Consider the following 20864-nt stretch of genomic DNA (forward strand, 5'->3'; position numbering starts at 1 on the left):
TAGCATGCAGTCTGTGAAGGTTACAAAACCCTGCATCAGGACTTGCTGTTTTCTTGCCCCATAGAAGTGGAAAAGACAGAGATCCTACTGCCACAAAGGAAGACAGGGAAGAAGAATATACTGCAATCCCCACTCCTTCCCTCACAGAATATTGAAACAGGTACTTAAAACAAGTGCTCACATTTCTTAATTGCAGTCTCAAGAGGTTACTTAATTCTGGTTAACAGCATGGTACTGATCACCACTGAAATTCTCATTATGGAGTGCAAGCAACAATCCCCAATCTTGTATTTTGTGACCTGATGGCTTATGGCCCATGGTTCCCCACTGCAAACAGAACACAACGTTCTCAGGCCAAGATTTCCTCTCCTGAATAAAGATCCTGGTACAAAAATTCTTAAGTTTCCCTTTTCAGCATTCCTCCTCCTTTTCTTGAAAAAGTCCACAAACAAAAAAGTCAGGGAGCAAGAAGGCCTCATACAACAGATCACACCAGCTCTAACAACATGCCTTACTCAGCCCTGTTTGCATTATTCTCAACTGGAGCTTTCTCACCCCAACAATTCCTACATTGTGATGCTGCCAGGTGGCACAAGACAATTCATGTGAAAACTGAAGTTTGATTTTTAAAACCCTGTTAGACTATAAATGTCAATTAAGTCAGACTTATTTAGAAACTATGAGCCTTATTTCTAGATGTAGCACTCTTCATTATCACAGCAGTGCTGTCATTCTGAGAATGCCAAGTGTTCAGTGAGTTCAGGGCATCACTGTTCCCAGTGCTCTGCAAAAGCAGAGGAGAGCTGCTAAGTTCCTCTGGGCAGTGAATGCATGGCACAGTGTATGTATATGAAGAAAAATGATGCATACATTTCAAACCAGAATACTTCTAAATGCAGCTAAACTAGATTTATTCCCAGAAGTTCAAATAAGGTGATGCACTTGCGCTTTTATTTTAATATAAAAATTATCTCTACTGTTCCTAACAAAGACATCTAGTTTCTGAGCAATTTACTAAAATGGAAGAAAACATTAATGCAAATGTGTGTATTAAGCCCCCATCCCTCATGACATGAAGAGCCACACAAAACCTTCATGCTTGTCTTCAGACCGTGTGCAGCTGTGCCAGATCCCATGGGACCAAAACACCCTCTTTCACCTCTGCCAGCAAAGCAAGGCTCTGCTAGCAGAAAGCTTCCCAAAGCTGCCTCCCAGGGAGAGCCCAGCACACCAGGTCCTCATGAAGAGATTCCTGCCCCAGAGGAAGTGTTTCCTACCTCCTTTTTTGCGCCTCCCGCAAAGCAGTCCGGCCATCCTGGCCCCAGCAGCAAGGACAGGTCACAGAGAGAGCCCATGGGATGTCTGAATGCTGACAGAGTGGCAGCAACTGGATAAAGCACTGCCACGTCCAGACTGCCAAATGCCCCTAATTTGGGCACGGTGACATGGGAGAAGGCACTAAGATCAGCTTCCAGCTGCCAGGGACAGGGGCCAGGAGAGAGGACACAGCACTTGGCCATGCTCCCAGCCAGGAATCCCTCCCTGTCCCAAGAGGGCCCAGCACCTGCCTTGGCCCACCCTGGCTGCCTAAGAGCAGGCACCTAGGGATAATGTTTGCTGTGCATGGAGATTTCCAAGCAAATCACCGGCACCTTCTTGTCAAGGCACAGCTGGGTTTCCACAGCTTGCCCCAAGGGACACACAGCTTCCCAGAGGCAGCATGCAGACAGGCACCTGCACTCAGAAACACAAATTTTCCAAGGTATTCCCCACACATGCAGCACTCCAGAAGCCTTTCACACTGCGCTGGAATAATGCTGAGGACTTTTTCCCCCGCACTGCCCCCAGTATTCACTTATCACTGCTGAGCAAAGAAACAGAAGCAGGAAAGGAAACAGAGTCACAATGCCAGAAAGAAGAGAACCCACAAATGAGCAAGCCGAGGCTGTTAATCAGGATGGAGCAACAGGTACATTCCTGAGAACTCAACAGGTATTTTAATGCAAATTTACAACAAAGAATGGCTTTCAGCCCATGCCTTCACAAACGGAAAGGTACTGTAGATTATGGACATTAAAAGATTGGCAAGTACCAGCAGCAGTGGCTTTGCTGTGAGGTTTATACCAGAGCTGTCCATGCAAGAGGCATTGACTGCAGAGCAAAGCTGTGCTTGCACAACAAGTGATAGTCATGATAGGTCCCACACGAGGTATTACTGCTCCTTGCCTGCCCAGTCACAGGGCTCCTCTTCCCCTTGCCCACAGGGAACAGCTTCCCCTGTGGTGATGGCACAGGTCTTTTGCTCCCTACCCGATGCTAGTGTAAAACAGTAACTTTTTGTAAAGCCTGATCATTCCATTTCAGAGACCAGTCACAGCAAACGCGCAGCACGAAGGGGTAGGACATTAAGAACAGGCTGAAGGAGCACGGCTTAGTCCAGGCTGGCTTTCAGCAAAAACCCTATGTTTTCCCCTAAACTAGAAATTTTAGTTCACATTAAAAGGTCACTGCTCTACTGGTCCCCAGGAAAGCAGCAAGGGTTCCTGGCAGCCCTGTAATATTTTGACAATCAGTAGTCACCATGATTAAGTCACAGTGGAAGCTGTGCTGGCCTTTCAAACAAACGAATAGAATGGTCTGATCACACACACACACACACACACACACACAGAACACAGCACCAGATCTTTAAGCCAAGCAGGCTGTCTCAGACATGGGATTACAGGCAAGCTCCGCATAGCACAAACAATTAGCTACAGAAAGCTGGAAGTGCCACCAGAGCTGTCAAGGATTTCTCAAAATCCAAGAGTTAGCCTTTAAAGCAGGAGCACTATAAAAAGATGTCCCAGCTTTCTCCTTTTTAAGAGAAAGAGTCAACTGATGTCAACAGCTTTCTACCTTCACTCTTAATTTTCGTGAAATTTTAAAAGGTAACAGCAGCAGCCCAGGTCACTTCAGTCTTTGCCATTCACAGCCTTGTTATAAAAAATTGGACCACAAGTCCCTGCATCTTACAAAAACAGATGGAAAATTCTACTTAATTTTAGCTGCGGTTATTTCTGACTGCAAGGCTAAATCCCACCCTGCAGAAAGCAGCAGCTGTTGTGACAGTGATCCCTGTCACAGAGTTTCTGTGCTTCCCTTTGCATTCAGCCAGTGCCCACCTGGCTTAGCAGCGCTGCCTGACCACAACTTTTACATGATGCACTTCCATCTCGTGATTCAATCCTAACTTTGGAAGCTATCAGGCTGCTTTGAGGTCCTTGGATGATGATGGTCCCTGCAGATGATCTGTCCAGGTAACTTTGTCCTCCTCTCTGGTGGGAGTAGTACACAGACAGCAAACTTGCAATGCCCAGGTAACTCAAACAGCACAGGAAGCTGCCTTCCTGCCCCCAAGTTCTTACTGCTTCCCAAGTTTCTTCCTTCTCGCCAGAGACAAAACTGTGACGAGCTGCACTCTTTCAGATAGCAACTCACCTGTCTGCATTCATATCCTTAAAGTCCAGATCACCATGTGCAAAATAGAAAGACCATATTCAGGACCATTCTTGGCCCTTTCAGAGCAGCGACACAACCCCCATTCACTCACATCTCAGAGGAGAATGTGGATACAGGGCAAACCCCCCTGGTTAAGCAGCAAACCCTTGCATAAAAGATGAGGTATCAGCTTGTTGCAATCTTATTGCAACAACAACAACAACAACAACAAAAAGTTGTCTTGAAACCTGCAAGCTTTCTAGGCCCATTTAACAAAAGGCAGTTTTGCTAAATCTCACATTTTCTAAGAAAAACAGATAAACTGAAAGGTTTCAGAACCAGGCCTAAACATGCTGCTACACTGCACTCTTTTCTTAGAGACAAACCACACACAGCTCAGACTACTGATCACTTCACATTTACAAAAGGCCCTGAGATCTTTTCATAGAGGCTGCAGGAGAAAGACAAAGCAGCCATTAACTATAACAGAGAATTAATAATCCCAGGCAGATCAAAGGGAAAGACTTGACCGAATCCACATAAAGGCACTGTATCAAGGGACTGCATTCAAAGCAGAACTGTGGTAATAAAACAGATTATTTATATACCTCAGCAGGCAAGGCATTTGCAATGGCCAGACCCTGATACATAAAGAAATGGAAAGGTGTAAAAGAAAAGGGAAAAGCAATGCCAAAGACAACTTTTAGGAAAGGGCTATAATAATGCTTTTTGTTTAGTTGCAAAGATCAGGCCACACTTGCTTAAATGGATGCGTTAAAATTTACACAGGTAAGTGGTCTATTCTGTGACTGCCAAAAGAAAGATCTACCCTTTATTTTTGCCAAAGGTAAAACATGTATCTAGCATGGAAACAGCATATTCAACACTTGTGCCAGCTGGGAACATTTATAAGAAATTTGGGCTTTGTTTTGTTTGCTTGGGTGAAATACTGCTTTTGTATTTTCACAAATTAGAAGATTCCTTTCTTTCTAGGGAGTTGTCTGGGGTGTGTGTGTGGAAAGAGGATTTCCATTTTTTGGTGGTGTTATATTGCTGTCTGTGTCAGGCAGGGATCCCTTATGGCAAAGAGGCACTCAGACTTCATCTTGAGCCCTACCTGCCACTCACCCCTTCCTTTTGCAGACATTACTGGTTCCAGAAGTCACATTATGTCACACAGTGGGGAAACTGTGCCTGCAAACTAGCCAGATAAGAAAGGGGGGAAAATATAATTTTCACTGTGTAGACACACAAACATTCATGCTGGGCAAAATTAAGGAAAAGAGCCAACCAAAAAACCCAAACAAAACCATAACCCAAACAACTAAAAAACAAATAAACAAGCCCACTCCACCCCCAGACATCAGAAATACCAGTGTGGACAAGAATGGTGTTTTAAAGTATTTGTAAAGTTACACTTAAAAAGATAATAGATGGATACCCTCAGGGATGCAGAGCAAATAGCTTCTACACTCCAGGACATGCACTTGCTTTGTCCTGAACAGATGGCTTCAATCCCAAAGTTTCTTGACTGGGAAAAGCCAGGCAAGAATTAAAGCTAAAAAGAACCCTAAAAGCAGCCAGGAACAGCTACACTCCTCCCCCTGCACCCAAGTTCTACTTAAAAATGGGGAAAATGTACTCTTTCAGTCTCTCCCGATATAATTCCCTCCCAACACAGAAAGGGTTATTTTTCCCCACAAAGTAATGCTGGAGGGTTATGTTCTTCCAAGGACACTGCATGAGCACCAGAACAACTTCCAGCAGAAGGGGGGATATGGAGCCAAATCTGACATATGAGAGCAGAGGGAAAGACAAAGTCTGGTAAGAAAAAAAAAAAAAGGACTGAAGGAGATGTTGGTCTTGTGTCCACTCCCAGTAGAAAACCATCAAGGCATTTTCAATTTACTGCCATCCATTCTCCATGAAAAGCTGTGCTCTCCTAGGAAGTCCTTAGCACTCTCTCAGGCTTTGGTGTACTCCTACAACCAAAGCTGATGGCCACAAGCAGTTGAAGGAACAGTACCTTCATGTCTAGGAACTCAGTCCAAGATCCCAAATGAAGCAGGTTGGTTTCCACAAGATGCCAAGCACCAACAAGGCTCCTGTAGCCAAAAGGAACTTCAGAAACCAGAATCAACTCACTGCTTAAGGTATCCACATTTAAGGGGTCCAGTGAAAACAAACCACCAAGGGAGAGACAGCAGGAGATGTCAGAAGCAGAGCCAACAGCACTACTCTGGAATAGAGACACCCAACACATTCATTCAGCCCTTGTCTTCTGCAAGAAGAAATCTGAAGATATCTGGGAGAAAATGGCCACTTGAGTTTACAGCCTCCTACAAGCTCTACCTCTGGATCCCACCTCCACATCTAACCCTGAAAACTTTATCAAGCAGAATACTCATCACTACTGCAGCTCAGGCTAGCATGTTTTGCAAGTGACCAGCTTTCCATTCCTCTGCCAAATTTCTTCCACCTCTTCCACGTGGTTTGGCACTTCATTTGTAGGTAGGCAAGTGAACAAACCCCTTAGTTATCTGCCATGCAAGTTTCACCTGTTTCAGCCTCCTGCTCTCCCCATATCCTTTGCACAGAGGAATGATAAGGTCACCACCACCACCACCAAAGTAATCTACTGTGCAAATATGAGAACATTTTATGCTGTTTTTTTCTTCTGGACATGCCAAGAGAAGTAAAGAGTAACAGACTCACTTTTAAAGGCACTGATGGCAGATGAGCAGCAGCAAGGCTCCATTTTCCACAGCTGACAGGACAGAGCTCAACAGCCAAACTCCAGGGAAATGGAAAGGAGGCTACAGATATGACTTGCATTTCAAAAAAAGCAACTATTTTGCTTGTGGAACATGATTCTACAGGAAGAACAAGCCAAGATAAATTGTTCTGCAGACCACAAAAAGTGCACATGCCTCATGCAGTTGCCCAAATGTCACCCAGAAAGACAAGGAAAACCCTGAAAAACACATGCAGCAACTCTACTTGCAACACACACATTGAGAGTTTGCTAACCACTACTAGAGGACCAGTGGAGGGACACGCCATACTCCAAACCAGAAGCTTTACCCTAAACACTCAACACAGAGTTTTCAGTGTACCATATCCCAAGGTTGCTCATGTCCAGCTGTACCTTTCCTGTGTCCTCCCTGCACTCAGGGCAGTAAAGCAGTGTATTAGAACTGAGATGAAAGATCTGTGTAAGTAAAAGCTACAAAATATTAGGGAGTTTTCTCAGTGGTTTCCAGACATGTCATATGAGGGAAATTATTTTACCTGCTGCTTTGAGCAGCAGAGGAGCCTGCCAAGACAAGTACTTCAGTGAAAAGCACTACAGACCTCACAGTAAAAGCCTGGAACTCAGAGCCCACAACCAGATAAAAGCCAGTCCATGAAGGGAAGGTACAGTGGAGATAGTGGCTGCCATAAAAGCATTTAGATGTTTAACTCTGCTGAGTTTAAGTAAGAAATAGCCCCAGCATTTCCTAATGGAGCTGCTGAAGACTACATAGAAAGAGTAGAGCCCTTCAACTGACTTTGCAGTCCAGTCTCCCAAGCACAGCCCTCAAGGGATATCAAAATGCAATCATGAAACGAGCCAGCCAAAGAAACAAATCAAAACAAGTCCACAGCACAAGAAAACATCACATTTCACAAAGTAGGAAAAGACCTGCCGCTGTTTATATTCATTTACTTAGCACACAAAGTTTCACAGGATTTTCAGTTAGAGCTTTCTGTGGTCCCTTTCAAAGCTTTTGCACTGGTAACATCAGGCCCTGTGAGCTAGAAAAGGTGGTGCTGGACATCTTGAAGACTTTCAAGCTCAGCTACAGGTCAGTCCCAAACCAGGGAACGGGACACATCCCAAAACATGAGACAAAGAACTCATGCAGTGCAGGTGTAGCCAGGAGTATCTTCTCCCTCATCTTCTTGCATCTGCTCTTACTCTGTCCATGACTGCATGGATATGGAATGGAATGAATATGGAATCACATTCCCCACAGAGAATCACGTGGCCAGCTATGCTGCAGCATGCTAAACCACCCAACCCCCTGCAACAAGAGTGCCCATCTCCTGTGCATTCAGCACAAGAGTGAAATTCCCCAGCTCAGACAGTTTCAAATTGTATCTGCAGTCCTGAAGAAACATCTTACCAACCACTGGATCAACAGCAAATGAAGCACTCCACTAAGGATGCCTTCTACCAAGATTCTGGGTAGTATAGCACCTATACCTAATGCCATTCACAAGAAGAAAAGTCCCTCCCTAAAAGTTATAATTTCTTTTATCAGATGGAAACAAATATATAAATTTCTCCCTCAACCATACAGCAGAGAGTGGACACTAAGGCCAGTTCCTCTCATCTTCCTATTACCATCTGTCTCTTTCCCTGAAAAGGGACCCTCAAAAAACTCAGAAGGTGAAACTCAGAAACTAGGAGAACATAATCAGAGAAACCTTCCTTGGAAGGACCTAAAAAGTTCAGGTTGAAGCTGGACTGTTGCTGCATTAGGTTAGGTCAGGCACAACAGCTTCCTCCCTTCCACACGCAAAAATAAAACCCAGCCACAGCTTGTGTGGTAGACAGCATCAGATCTGCTTCACAGGCAGCACATCTGGTTTGCTTCTGGCACGGCAGGGCCATTTTGCAGCACGACATCCTGGATGTAATTAAAATCCAGTTTCCCAATGATATGGCTCCATTACACAAGCTTATTTAACTACCTGATTTCATCACCTATCCTTCCAGTTTCAGAGAACAACAAGGGAAGTAGCAGGAAGAGCCAGCAGATCAATACCTGGCTCCAAGTCTGCTTAGGGTCTTGAAATTTGTTTTTTTTTTGATCATGGATCAGTTTGCATGACACAAAGCCTGATGGTGACAGATGAGATACATCTGTCTCAAAGTGGAACAGAGTCTCTTGGGAGGCAGCTCTGAAGGGCAAAGGGGTTCAGAAAGGTTGAACATTCTTCAGGAAAGGAGTTTATCACCTTGGAAGGAGGGGAGGCAACTCAGGAGGACTACAAGAATGCCATGAGGTTATGCAGTGAGAAAATTAAGGGAGTCAAAGCTCAACTAGAACATAATCTGGTTACTGCTGTAAAGGACAATAAAAAATGTTTCTACAAATGCATCTGCTAAGGAAAATCCCTGCCTTTTATTGCATGCAATGGGAACACATAATGAAAAAGGCTGAAGACAAGGCAGAGGTACTAATACCTTCTCTGTCTCACTCTTTAACAGTCAGACTGGTTGTTCTCCTTGTACCCAGCCCCTGAGCTGGAAGCCAGGGACAGGGAGCAGATCAAATCCTGGAAGCAGTTTTGAGCCCATCATTGCAGAAAAGACATTGAATGTGTCCAGAGAAGGGAAAAGGGCTAGGGAAGGGTCTCAAGCACCAGGAGCAACTGGGGGGTTGGGAGGGGGTGTGTCAGCTTGGAGAAAAGGAGGCTCAGGGGGGACCTTCTGGCTCTGCACAACTCCTGACAGGAGGGGACAGCTAGGGGGGATTGGGCTCTGCTCCCAGGAAACAAATGATGAAGCAAAGAGGAAATGGCCTCAGGTTGTGTCAGAGGAGGTTCAGGTTGGATATGAGGAAAAATTTCTTCACTGAAAGGGCTGTCAAGTACTGGAACAGGCTCCCTAGGAAATGTTGGGGATCATCATTGCTCGAGGCACCTACAAGATTTGTATATGTGGTACTTGGGAACTTGATTTAGGGATGGACTTGGCAGTGCTGGGAGAACAATTGGACTTGATGATCTTTTGCAACTTAACTCCAGAATTCTAAATAGAGCATCAAGATTTCTGTCAGACCAAATTCTGTATAGTTACCATGCCTAAATTTCCAGTGGAACCAACTGTAACAATACTGGGAGTCATACATGGGGAAGAAGGCAAACAGGAATCCTGAGGTACAATTTCATAAGCCTGCTCCTGTGGGAGAATGTTAAGTGGGAAGTGTAAGCAGTTACTTTTTCCTATAATTTTTGAACAAAATCCTGTCAGTTTTGCAAAGCCTCCAGATCCATCTGCTGGACTAGGCAAGCCAGAGAGTAAACAACACTATTCTATTTTAAAATTACAGAAGTGCCTGCATCTGTTTAATGCACAAATGCATGCATCTGCCAAACAGACCTAGTGGAGCAACACTTTCTGAGGATTACACATTCTTCTATTTAAAGACACTAAATGAGACACGACACCATGCCTCTATAGAGACATCTTCTCATCCAGCTCTCAGTCTCCTTCCTTACTCCAAATAAACTGTGTATGCAACCATCCCACAGCTAATTAAAAATTAGCAGTAAGGCCATATGGCAGTTATAATGGAAAATACACTATTTTTTTCAGTGGATTTCATTATGATTCAACCACACAAGAAAAGAAGTACTAAAGAAAGAACTGGGATTCCAGGATCCAGACCAGTTGCTTGTTTTATAATCAACATGCAGCATATATTGAAAAGAGTTTTTATAAAAGTCTGTATCTGATTGCCAGACAGGTCTTGGGGATTATAAAGAAATCTTTTTTGACCTGGAGAAACAATCATTCAGAGGCAGAACTGAATTCCCAATTTTCTCACCATCAGAAAAGCCAAAATGAGACTCTCATCCCACAGCCTCCCCTCTCCTCCTAAGGCCTCTGGAGGGAGACGGGTCTGCAGAGAGTGCAAGGAAACAGATCAGTGTACAGGATTTATAATTAAGAACCCCATTGTTCCTCCAGGAGGAAGTGACAGTGATTTAAGGGCCCGGAGTATACAGACCCACTGCTCCCAGTACGTGCTGCCAGGTGTGCCTGTTCTCTCCACATCTGGTTTTCAGAGCAAGACTTCACCGGATTCAAATAACAAAAGGCTGACACCACGTGTTTTCCATCATCCTGTTGCAGCCAAACTAGACATACACAACAGAAGCCATGAATTTCAGGTTGCAGCTTTCTACTTGGCCATCAGAAGAGTACAAATTAGGGAATCTACACCTGAGCACAATATGCTTCACCCTGGAGAGATCACAGATCACTGGTCTATTAGCTGTGCAACACAGAGGTTTCTGTTCTCCTCTCCCCCACTCCCAAAGGCAAACAGGTTTTGCTTACACACAATTGCTGGTTTAGACCCCCTGCCCACAGCCACAGAGCAGCCTGTCCTCAGCAGAGCTCCAGCATCCAGGTTGAGGAACTTCCCCTGAAGGCAGCCTGGCAGAACCCCTGGATAAGCAGTACTGTCCTACTGGTCACACTGGTCATTCCCTTCCACCTCCATCCTCCTCACAACAATTCACACCTCCCTCAGCAGGGCACAAGTGCTGATGCAGCCTATGACAGCAACCAGAGACAGGTATGCTACAGCCACCACAAAATCACAGAAGACCCTGAGATGGAAGTGACTCACAAAGCTTCAAGTCTAACTCTGGCCCTGCACAGACATCCCAACAATCCCACCCTTTGGACAGTGCCTCAGAGCACTGTCCAAACTCTCCTGGAGCTCTGACAGCCTTGGGGAGGTGATCATTCCCTGGGGAGCCTGTTCAGTGCCCCACCACCCTCGGGGGGAAGGAAATTTCCTAAACTCCAACCTAATCCTTCCCTGACACAGCTCCAGCCATTCCCTGGGTCCTGTCCCTGGTGACACAGAGCAGAGATCAGGGCCTGCCCCTCCGCTGCCCCTAAAGAGGAGCTGCAGCCCCTGGTGAGCTCTGGCCTCAGTCTCCTACACTTGAAAAGACCCAGTGCCCTCAGCTGCTCCTCATGTGGCTGCCCCTCAAGGCCCTGCACCTCTTGTAGCCCTTCTCTGGACACAAGGTCTCTACCAGGCAAAGCAAGGGTCAGTCCACACTATCCCTTGTGAGTGAGAGTTAAAGACTTGGTTGGTTGGGCTGTGCTCTGAGCAGAAAAGCTGAGCTTCATCAGTGACAGTGCATGTCCACAGCACATCTCACAGAGCAGGCAGTGGGTGTACGAGGGTGGGGAAAAGCAACTACCAAGATCACCATGCAGAAGAGCTCAAGGCTGGGCAGAGTAAGGCATGTGGATATTGTGAGAGCTCAGCAGAACAGAGCCTGTGCCATGAGCTTCATCCTGACACTGGCACAGGTTCAGATCATTCTCTGGAGCCACCTCCATGACCTTAAGGTATTTGGCTTCTCTAACAAAATATCTGGATCCTGTTAGTTCAAAGAACCTGGAGGTGTGCTGGAGTTACAAATGCTCTAATGATAAGACGTCAGCACAAGGAGAAGCCTTTGGGAAACATGGTCGATTTCCTTTCCTTCTTCCTTGCTGACATCCAGGTCTCCTGGAAGGGCGGAGAGGAGCTGGAGGGCTGAAAAGAGAACAAGACTCCAGGGCTGAGAAGGCACACACAGCCCCTCCTGCACTGGAGGAGTAACAAGGATCACAAACCAATGATGGTACAGGTGAGGCAGAAAACTCCTTCTCCTTGTGATACACGCCAGTGTCTCTGTATGGTCACATTCCCCTTTGAGACATCATATCCCAGGAACCCTGACAGAGACAACCTCAGGAATCTTGCAGGCTGAGATTTCTAGTGATTTGCCCGAGAGATTCATACACTTGACTGGCTGCATTTGAAAGCTGACAGCAATTTGGCATCCAAATCCCACATGGGCAGCTCTAAAGTAGCAGCTCTGCTGGACTTCAGTAGATACAAAGCTGAATCTCCTCAGCTGTGACTGTGAAACTTGTGTGCACAAGGCACACATACCAAAGCTCCTTCCAGCTGAACAGCAAAGCTGTGGCTGCTGAAACACCAATTCCTGCAGCCAGCAGACTCTGCCTTGCCCTGGGTTTGCCTCAGACCACATAAGCCTGGATCCCTCAGCAGCAAGTTGTTCTGACATGCTTTTGCAATGAAAAAAGCTTGCCAGCTAATCTCCCAAATCTCCTAACATCAAAGGGCAATCCAAAGCTCAGAGCAGTGCATTGCAAAACTCCACCAGCTCCATCTGTTCTCAGATCCGCTGGCCTGTAACAGTCCTTGAAGTACATAAAAGGCATTTAGCACTGTTATACATAACTATACTCTCTCTTCTGGACTGCCCTCTTGCCAATGTGCACATCAGTAGGATGCATGTATATCAATGAAGTGATCTACATATCCCAACTCTTACAAACATGAGCACACAATCAGTAGGATTAATGTATTTATGATAATGCACTGCAGAAGACAGCCTGATATCCCTGCACAGATTCACCAGTGAGATCAGGAGTCTCTCCTTCACACACTTTCCCTGAGTTGTGACTTTGCAGCTCCCCATTCCCATCAAGTCCATGTGCAGCTCTGCAATACATCAGAGTCTCACAGGGCTCACCCACACACTCCTTGGACACAGCCAGATGCCCCCTTCTAAAAGCCTCTCTCTATCCAGTGTCATAATTAATAAATCCAAAATTAAAACAGGTGTCATTGAATAACTGCTCTGAAATAAGGGTAGACCTTAGGGAGAAGAGGATTGGAATTCTGGTTTTGGAAAACTGGAAGTGTTGATAACCACCCTGCTAAGGTTTTACAATAAAGTTTAACAGTATTCTTACAATGAATCTTATTTTAAAGATTGCAACTCTGGAAATAAAATTACTTTTAAATGCCTGTTTTCCTTAAAGGAAGGCAAGGCATTCCTTCAACACTACTGAAGAACTACAGAGCTACTTTGTGTGTCTTGCTGCATTCTGTCTGGAACAAAACTTGGGAGTTGTAATTCCAAACTCTCTTATCTCACCAGGAGACTGTGCCTAAAGCTGTACTGGGTGAAGCATCCTAGCCTAAGTGCAGCTACAGGCGAAAAATGTGGGGGTTACGATACTGTTAAAAGCACAATTCTTGTACATGTGAAGTTCATTTCAGTTGAGACATTGATGCAAAATACATTCCCAGTACAGCTTTTGTCAGAATAGCACACAGAACCCAAACCAGCACCGCTCTACCAAGACTGCAACCAGACCTAGTCAGGCCTGAGCTCTACAGAAGAAACAGCAATCAGGCTACACAGGTTCCAACTGGAAATTTAGGTCTGTTTAAATCAGTGGTAGAAAGGATAATAAATTGAGGTTGAAATATGAATCTACATGTGTTTGCACAGACTTTCTATATATACACACATATCTGGAACAGTATGTAGTTTCAACATAACTACTACTACTGCAGAAAGGAACTGCAAATTCCTTTCTTCAAGAGCAAGTAATTCTACTTAACCAGCACTCATCTTCTGTGGGGGTATTTCAGCAGCAGTAGCACATCACAATGCACAGACACACTTCTCCAGCCAAGCATCCTCTCAGTCTGCAGCTAAAAGTCACAGTACTTGTGTGAAGCAACACACAAGAATTAGTACTTGTGTGAAGCAACACAAATACAAAAATACTCATTTTGTATTTGTCTCTCCATCTGCCTAAAAATTCACTACCACATCCTGTGAGTGCAGAAAGTAAATTAAGAAGGGGGTGAGACACCATCAGGACATCTCACTGTAACACCAAGACAGGGATCCCAAGAACAGGACTTTGGCCTCCCCTGATACACAAAACCTTCCCCTTATTCAGCTCCTGTTGCAATAATCTGCCCTCTGCAATGCCATCCTCTCTTTCACTCCCCTCTCCTACTGATTTCATCAGGCACAAATGAATGGCACTTCTCCAGAGCAGCATCCTCACCCCTGCACCCACCCTCCATCATGCCACCATGTCACAATTGCTTAGGGACACAGCACTAAGCAATTGACTCTGTTTTATTTCTCTCACTGACTCCCCTATACTGGCTATACACACAGAGAGATACAATAACAGAAAGTTTATTTAGCCAAACACCTGCTGCCCAGATCTTTCATACAGCGTGTCATCAGGAAAAGAAAACCAAGCTTTGCAATGAGGCTGGGAGTGAAGCTTGCAGCAAAGCCCCCTCCTTTATTTCAGTGCAGCATCATCACTCTGACAAACAGGAAAGGGAAGATTTTCTCAATTTCCTTTTGCAGATGAAGTTGAAATGCAGTACTACCTGAACCAGTATCTTCTACAAAATCTGAAAAGAAGCTAAGGAATCATCTGGCTTAAAAACCATGTCCTCTATGGGCCCTGCCAGCACCCCAACAGTTTTTTAAGATATTTAAAGCAGATTTTGGAGCTCTTGAACAGGCGGCACATTTTGGAAGACCAAAATCACAGAATCATGGAATGGTCTGGGTTGCAAGGGACCTTAAAGCCCATCTCATTCCATGTCCCTGGCATGGGCAGGGACACCTCCCAGTAGCCCACGTTTCTCAGAGCCCCATCCAACCTGGCCTCGGACACTGCCAGGGATGGGGCAGCCACAGCTTCTCTGGGCAACCTGTGCCAGGGCCTCACCACCCTCACGGTGAAAAATTTCTTCATAATGCCTAATGTAAACTTCAGATATGCCAAGACAGAGCTGTGGAACAGTAAACATCACAAACTTAGATATTTGCAGATTTCCACGTGGCCTAAATGGGGAACAGGGAGAGAAGTAAGAACCAAAGCAGTTGCAGAGCACAGGAACTGACCCATCCCACTTTTCTAAGGATGTGCATCATGATTGATTGTAACATTAGTAACACTCATCTCCCTCCATGCTATCCCATGGCCTTTCCCATCCATCCCTTCTCTGGACAAATCCCTCTCCTGTGGGCTGCCTAGTACTATCGTGGTATGGCTGAGTTCATCTGCTGGTTTTCCTGCTGCAGAGCTCCACTGAAGTGTTCCTATACTCACTGGTGACCCATTTTGACATAGCCTGCAGGCATTAATAATCAGCAAGACTTTTCTCCCTGGGGCATTTTTACCCAAACTGGGGTTAAAAATATTCCTGGGAAGGAAGAGGAAGGGAGGAGCCAGACACTGAGATCACTCACCAGCTTTCCATAGGAAACCAGGGTAAAAACAGCTTCCCCACGAGCTGCTCTTTCTCTCAAGTCAAGGCTGCCTAAAAACTCTCCCCAAAAATACATTGCAGCAAGTTATGAAGTAATTAGCTAATTTTTTTTTTCATTTAGATGCTCATTGTTAACAGCTGCACATCATGATTATTTACAACCTGTGATTAAAGAAATGAAAACCACAAATGAGAACCTTTTCAGTATCATTACAAGGAGCTTTGAGCTGTGTGGCTCAGAAGTTGTGCACAAAACGGAAAAGGATTGATATAAGTGGATTTTAGCTCTCACACAGACCCCGTTAAAGGTCACTGTATGAGCACAGCTGGGGCAGTGACAGCTGCAATACACAGGCAGGCAGTGAAAGCAAGCAGAAGGTATAAAGAGCCCTCGGGCTGGAGCTTTTGGAGCTGATGGAGGCAGAGGAGGCAAGGATGATTTCAGGCTGTGGCAGTCTCAGCATTCTCATTTGCCGCGGAGAGGACAGGATTTACTCTGGGAAGGTCGTTCTGACCTCTGCTGGTCCCCTCAGGCAAACCAAGCAGAAACCTGGAGGCAGGCCAGGAATTCTCAAGGGCTGAGCACATGGGGAAACGCTGACCACATCTGCTCCTACCAACTCATTCAAGGAACGCCACTCATATGACCTCCTTCCAGTTTACTTCTGCTCCACACTCACATAAAAAAAATTAGTTTCTAGCCCTGAAATTTGCTCCTGGGGCTGCCCAGGTCCTTCCACAAGCCATGTTCCAGCCTCTCTCCCCCTGATGCAGATGCCCCAGCTCATCACTCTTGCCCCTTGGCCTGCTCTCATTGCACAGGCATGGCTGGGACAGCTTCCACTGGAGAGCTGCTTCACAAAGGGAAAAAAGCCAGTTTCCTTCACAACAAAGGGGCTGGGCCCCTTCAGCACTACAGAATGTCACACCTGAGTGGCTCCTCAGGCTTGCCGACAGTGGCATTTCAGACTGGGTGAAAAGCTCTCACAAAAAGCTGTCCCTTGTGTTGCAGCTTTCCCCCCATCACACCAACGGAAGGAGGGCTGGGAGGCATCAGTGTGGCTTCCCACTAAGTACCAGGCACAGAGACCAAGAGAGGCCCTTCCACTGCCACCAGGAGCTGTGGCCACACAAGTAGGTAAAACCACAGGCAAATTCAGCAAAACCAGTGGGTGGCCCCTGCTGGAAGTGATCACCTCAAGAATACGTCCTAGTGATGCTGAAATGCCTGAGAAGCTGCCAACCTGTTTCAGCTTTGAAGCCACCTTTGACATGCACTTTTTTGGAGCACGTGCTTGGCATCTGTGCCAGATGAGTTTTTTACACCATCTTTCTTTGGAAGCAAATGAGATCATCTCAGGAAGGCACAACTGCTTGTGCTGGTCCTCAGCAGAACCATGTCAGGGAAACTTGATTAAAAACAGATAATAAAGGAAACACCAGTAAACCACACCAAAACAGGCAGCAGAAGGAAAGGGAAGCAATTTCCTTGAACCAGATTTCAAGGCTAAATATTGAGTTTTTAAAAATTAAAAAACTGTCTTCTGAATGTTGCTGGCAATTCATAGACTCAATATAGGCAAAACATGCTCAACAGCCAGCTGAAAGGAGGCTGAAACTTGAATTACATCCCTACCCTACACACAGCAGACAATAGGACAAAACCAAGGTCAGTTTTAACCAGCCATCAAATCACAGTTGTGTTAGGCCATAAGGCAAGGACACACATATTTCCTGCTGGCAGATGCCAGGAGTCTGGGGATAACATGGACGCAGCTTCTCCACAGAAGCCAGTACTGGTGAGTCAGGGAAGCTGGGGAGAACAGCACACACCATCCCCAGAGGACACTGCACTCAGAGGAAGGGCACACTTTGAGCATTCAGGTCTGGGCCAGCTTTATCAAGTCCAGCAATGAGACACCTCCCTTTTTCAACAGCAACAACACTGCTATCTGCACAGCCCTGGCGAGGGCCAGCGACTCTGGGGACACCTCACAGATGTGCCCATGCCCCAGGTCAGGGTGTGAAACAGGGGCTGACCCCCCCAGCGTAGGTGCTGGTCCACTGAGCTAGGGCTGGGGAGCTTCTCCAGGCTCTCTGCAGCAAAGGGAAGGCTCTTGCCTCCCCACCCAGGTAGCACCAGCAGTGACATCCCACACGGACATACTCGTACAGCCGTAAGGGGCTGTGTGTGCCCATACAGAATCCTTCAGAGTGAGGTGGGTGGGATGGGTGTGTCTGGTCTCTGGGCACAGTGCCTACGCCAACATAAAGCCTATGCATGAAGCAGACCTGGAATGGAACATGGGTGGACTTAACCATTCCCTCTGGTGTCCTCAACTCTCAGACCACAAGAAAACGAGTGCAGTTTTGTCTTGTTGGTCACCAGGATTTTATTTTATAGCACAAAACGGGTTCTGGGCTTACCTTCCCGGACATGCGACATGGGCTGATGTCCCGCCGTCCATCACTTGTCTCCCTCATCGCTGCCAGCCTCCCCCCACTGCTATCAGCCGCTCCCCATCGCTGCCATCCATCTCCCACGATTCCAGTCTCCCCCATCCCGGTCAGCCGCTCCCCATCGCTCCAGCCGCCCCCCACGCCCGTCCCCAGCCGCGTTGTGCTCTCGGGGGCGGGCACGGCCCCTCCACGGGGCCGCCGAACAAAGCGCGGCTCGGGGGCTCCGCCGCTGCTCCCGCGGAGGAACGGGACGGGACGGGACGGCGGAGCGGCCACGAGTCACGCCGGCCCCGAGCACGTTCCTTCCTTCCCCCGCGCCGGCGAACTCACCCTCCTTGGCTTTCTTCTTCCTGGCCAGGGTCCCGCCGAGCTTGCCCAGGAACGACTCCTCTTTCTTCATCCTGTGCGGCCTCAGCGTCGGGGACCGGACGGGCGCGGCGGACATCGGCTCTGCCGGTGGCTCGCCGTGGGAGCCCGCCCGGCCCTGCCCGATCCCACCCGGCGGCTGCGGGGCCCGCGGGGCCGAACCAAATCCGGGAACGGGGAATCACTCGCCCGAGCGAGCGGGGCGAGCCCGCGGTGTGCGCTCGCAGCACTGGGGGCGGGCTGGGAGCCGCCGCAGCCACAGCGCCCTGCCACGGCCGGGAAGTCCGCGGGAGGCGGGGGCGGGCCGAGCCTCGGACACCCCCGGGTGCCGGGGGCGGGCACCGAGCCCACCCGAGCATCGCCTGCGGCCAGGCGGGCGGGCCCCTCCGTGCACCGGACCCACGCGGGTGCCAGGAAAAAAGCATTGCCGCAAAACAACACCTCCGGTCCCACCACAGCCGGAGTGGTGTAAGGCTTGAAAGTACACAAAGGTTAAATTTGAAATGACGTCCTTTAAGAACAGTTTTCTATAGTCCACATTTTGCAACAATTGGACACAACTGGAGGCAAACGCTCAGCATGTGCCATTTGTCAAGGCACAGCAATTCCTTGCTGGCTTCATTCAGGTGTGCCGCCTGATTTTGCAGCCATGCGCCTCTTCTGTCAGACCAGCCTGCCTTCTCCTCCTGGCATGTGGTCGGTCAGGTCTGACCTCTCCTTTGTGGGAAGATCGAGAAGAAGGGGCCGTAGGCTCTGTGTTTGCCAAGCCACCACCTCCCAGGTGTCCCCGCACTGCTGCTGCCATCAGCACGGTGTGTGTGCGCAGAAACGCCCCAAACCATACTCAGTTGTGATCCCACAGGTAGAGTTTCTTATTCTGTATCATTTCACAGCAGCATGATAAGTGCGTTGTGGAATACACGTTAAAAACAGGTCCTGAGGAGTTCATAGTGTTAGGCTCTGGTCATGTTTAAGCCCCTGAAGTGATCCCACCGATTTTAACGGGACTGCTGGGTCCTCAAAGTCACACGCACCCTTTGTCTGTGCTGTGTCCCTGTCGGCAGCCCTTGCCCCAACAAAGGACTGCCTTCAAACCACCACAGCTTGGCTCAGGAGCTGCACACCCAGCTTATATGGGGCAGATTTGCAGGCTTGACTTGACTCAGAAGCAGGACACATCCAGAGCAGAATGTAGCAGAGACAATTTTCTGAGTTTCACTCGAGATCCAACCCCAGCTAATCCCCTCTGTCACCCAGACCAACTCTGTCCCTCACCTCCAGCTGCTTTTCTACAGTCACTTTGGCAACTAAAAGAAAAACCCAACAAACAAAACCCACAATCACCCAGCCCAAGCTTTCCAGTGTGACTGAGCATGAAGTCACCCAAGGGCAAGTACCAGCAGAAGGGAAGTGGAGAGCACACAGGACCAGGCTGGAAAAGCTCTTTTGAATGGCAGTGCACACTTCTGTGAACTTTATTGGAACTGCTGCTTTGGAACAACAAATAAATTTCATTTCCTGTGACAACAGTGTGTTGCCTGCAGCAGAGGCTTTTAGACTGCAAATGAGAGTTTACCAGGGGTATGATCAATACCATTTACAAAACCACTTTGCAAAATTAAATAATTAGAAAGGACATCAACTGCATTCTCCTGGCATAAGCCACGTGAGATCTTTTACAAGTTCAAGGTCCATTTTCAGTTTATCAATAACCTGAATTCATACAAAACCCACACATTAATGTTGATCTCCAACAGGACTAGTAGGGTGGATATTTTCATTTCAGAAAATGCATACTGAAGCCTTAGATTACATGTAGCTTTAAGGCAGTGTGGAAAAGGTATTTTATCCAATCTCTGGGGGAAAAAAAGCCCCATAAAAAATCAATCCATTCTCATACCAGATTTTTTTAAATGAAATTACAATCAGAAAATGTACAAGTGCAAACTTTGAGCAAGAAAGCAAACTGGTTAATTTACATACATGGAGCAAATGGTAAATAAAACTTTACTGATTCCAGTACAGCACTCAAGATGTAACCACTTAAAAGAAAGAGTCTTTTAATAATTGAAATAAAGCCACACAGATACATCCATCCACCTCTGACTTTGATGTCCTATCTATTTATAAAATGCTACAATGTACAGCTAAGTAGAAAAAGCACTCAGACTATTGCAAAGAAAAAAGGGAGGTGGAGTTGTTTGAGACAATAGAGAGCCCATGGCAAAAAAAAGTCAAATTACACTTCAGAAACACCAAAACAAAATCTGGAGCCTTGCAAAGACTCATCAAATGAATAGGGCTCTTCTAAACAGGAAATTAAGAACTTCCACAGCTGCTTTGATCAGTGTTAGTGTGCAGTGATTTAACTGGCTAATGGCCACTAACAGGGACACAGATGCTGCTGCACCAGGTCAGTGGCCTGCAGCTCAGAGCAAGCCCAGTTACATGGTTTAAACTCTCCATGATGAATGAGATACCAGCCCTCTGCAGCCAGAAAATTCTCTCTGGTACCTTCCTCCCATTAGGGATGAGATTTCTATGTATTTCTATAAGAATATATTCATTATTCCAATAATGAGTATATTCTCATTAAAACAAAACAAAAAAAAAAAAAAAAAAAAAAACCAACAAAAA

The 20864-nt window shown here is 46.8% G+C and overlaps 1 protein-coding gene across 2 annotated transcripts in view; it reads right to left on the bottom strand.

Moving 5' to 3' along the window:
* PARVB (parvin beta) overlaps window positions 1-18511 on the bottom strand; it is a 51021-nt gene extending 32510 nt beyond the window's left edge. The window contains exon 1 of one of the 2 annotated variants that reach the window (XM_064420564.1): window positions 18192-18511. In XM_064420564.1, coding sequence (XP_064276634.1) covers window positions 18192-18306 — 115 coding nt within the window. In that variant the 5' untranslated portion in view covers window positions 18307-18511. Of the gene's footprint in view, window positions 1-17828; window positions 17851-18191 lie in introns of those variants that run through there. The other variant, XM_064420565.1, reaches the window with a different exon arrangement.
* Between the last annotated feature and the right edge of the window lie 2353 nt (window positions 18512-20864).

This window comes from Passer domesticus, chromosome 5 (genome assembly GCF_036417665.1).
Source record: "Passer domesticus isolate bPasDom1 chromosome 5, bPasDom1.hap1, whole genome shotgun sequence".
NCBI classification, from domain to species: domain Eukaryota; kingdom Metazoa; phylum Chordata; class Aves; order Passeriformes; family Passeridae; genus Passer; species Passer domesticus.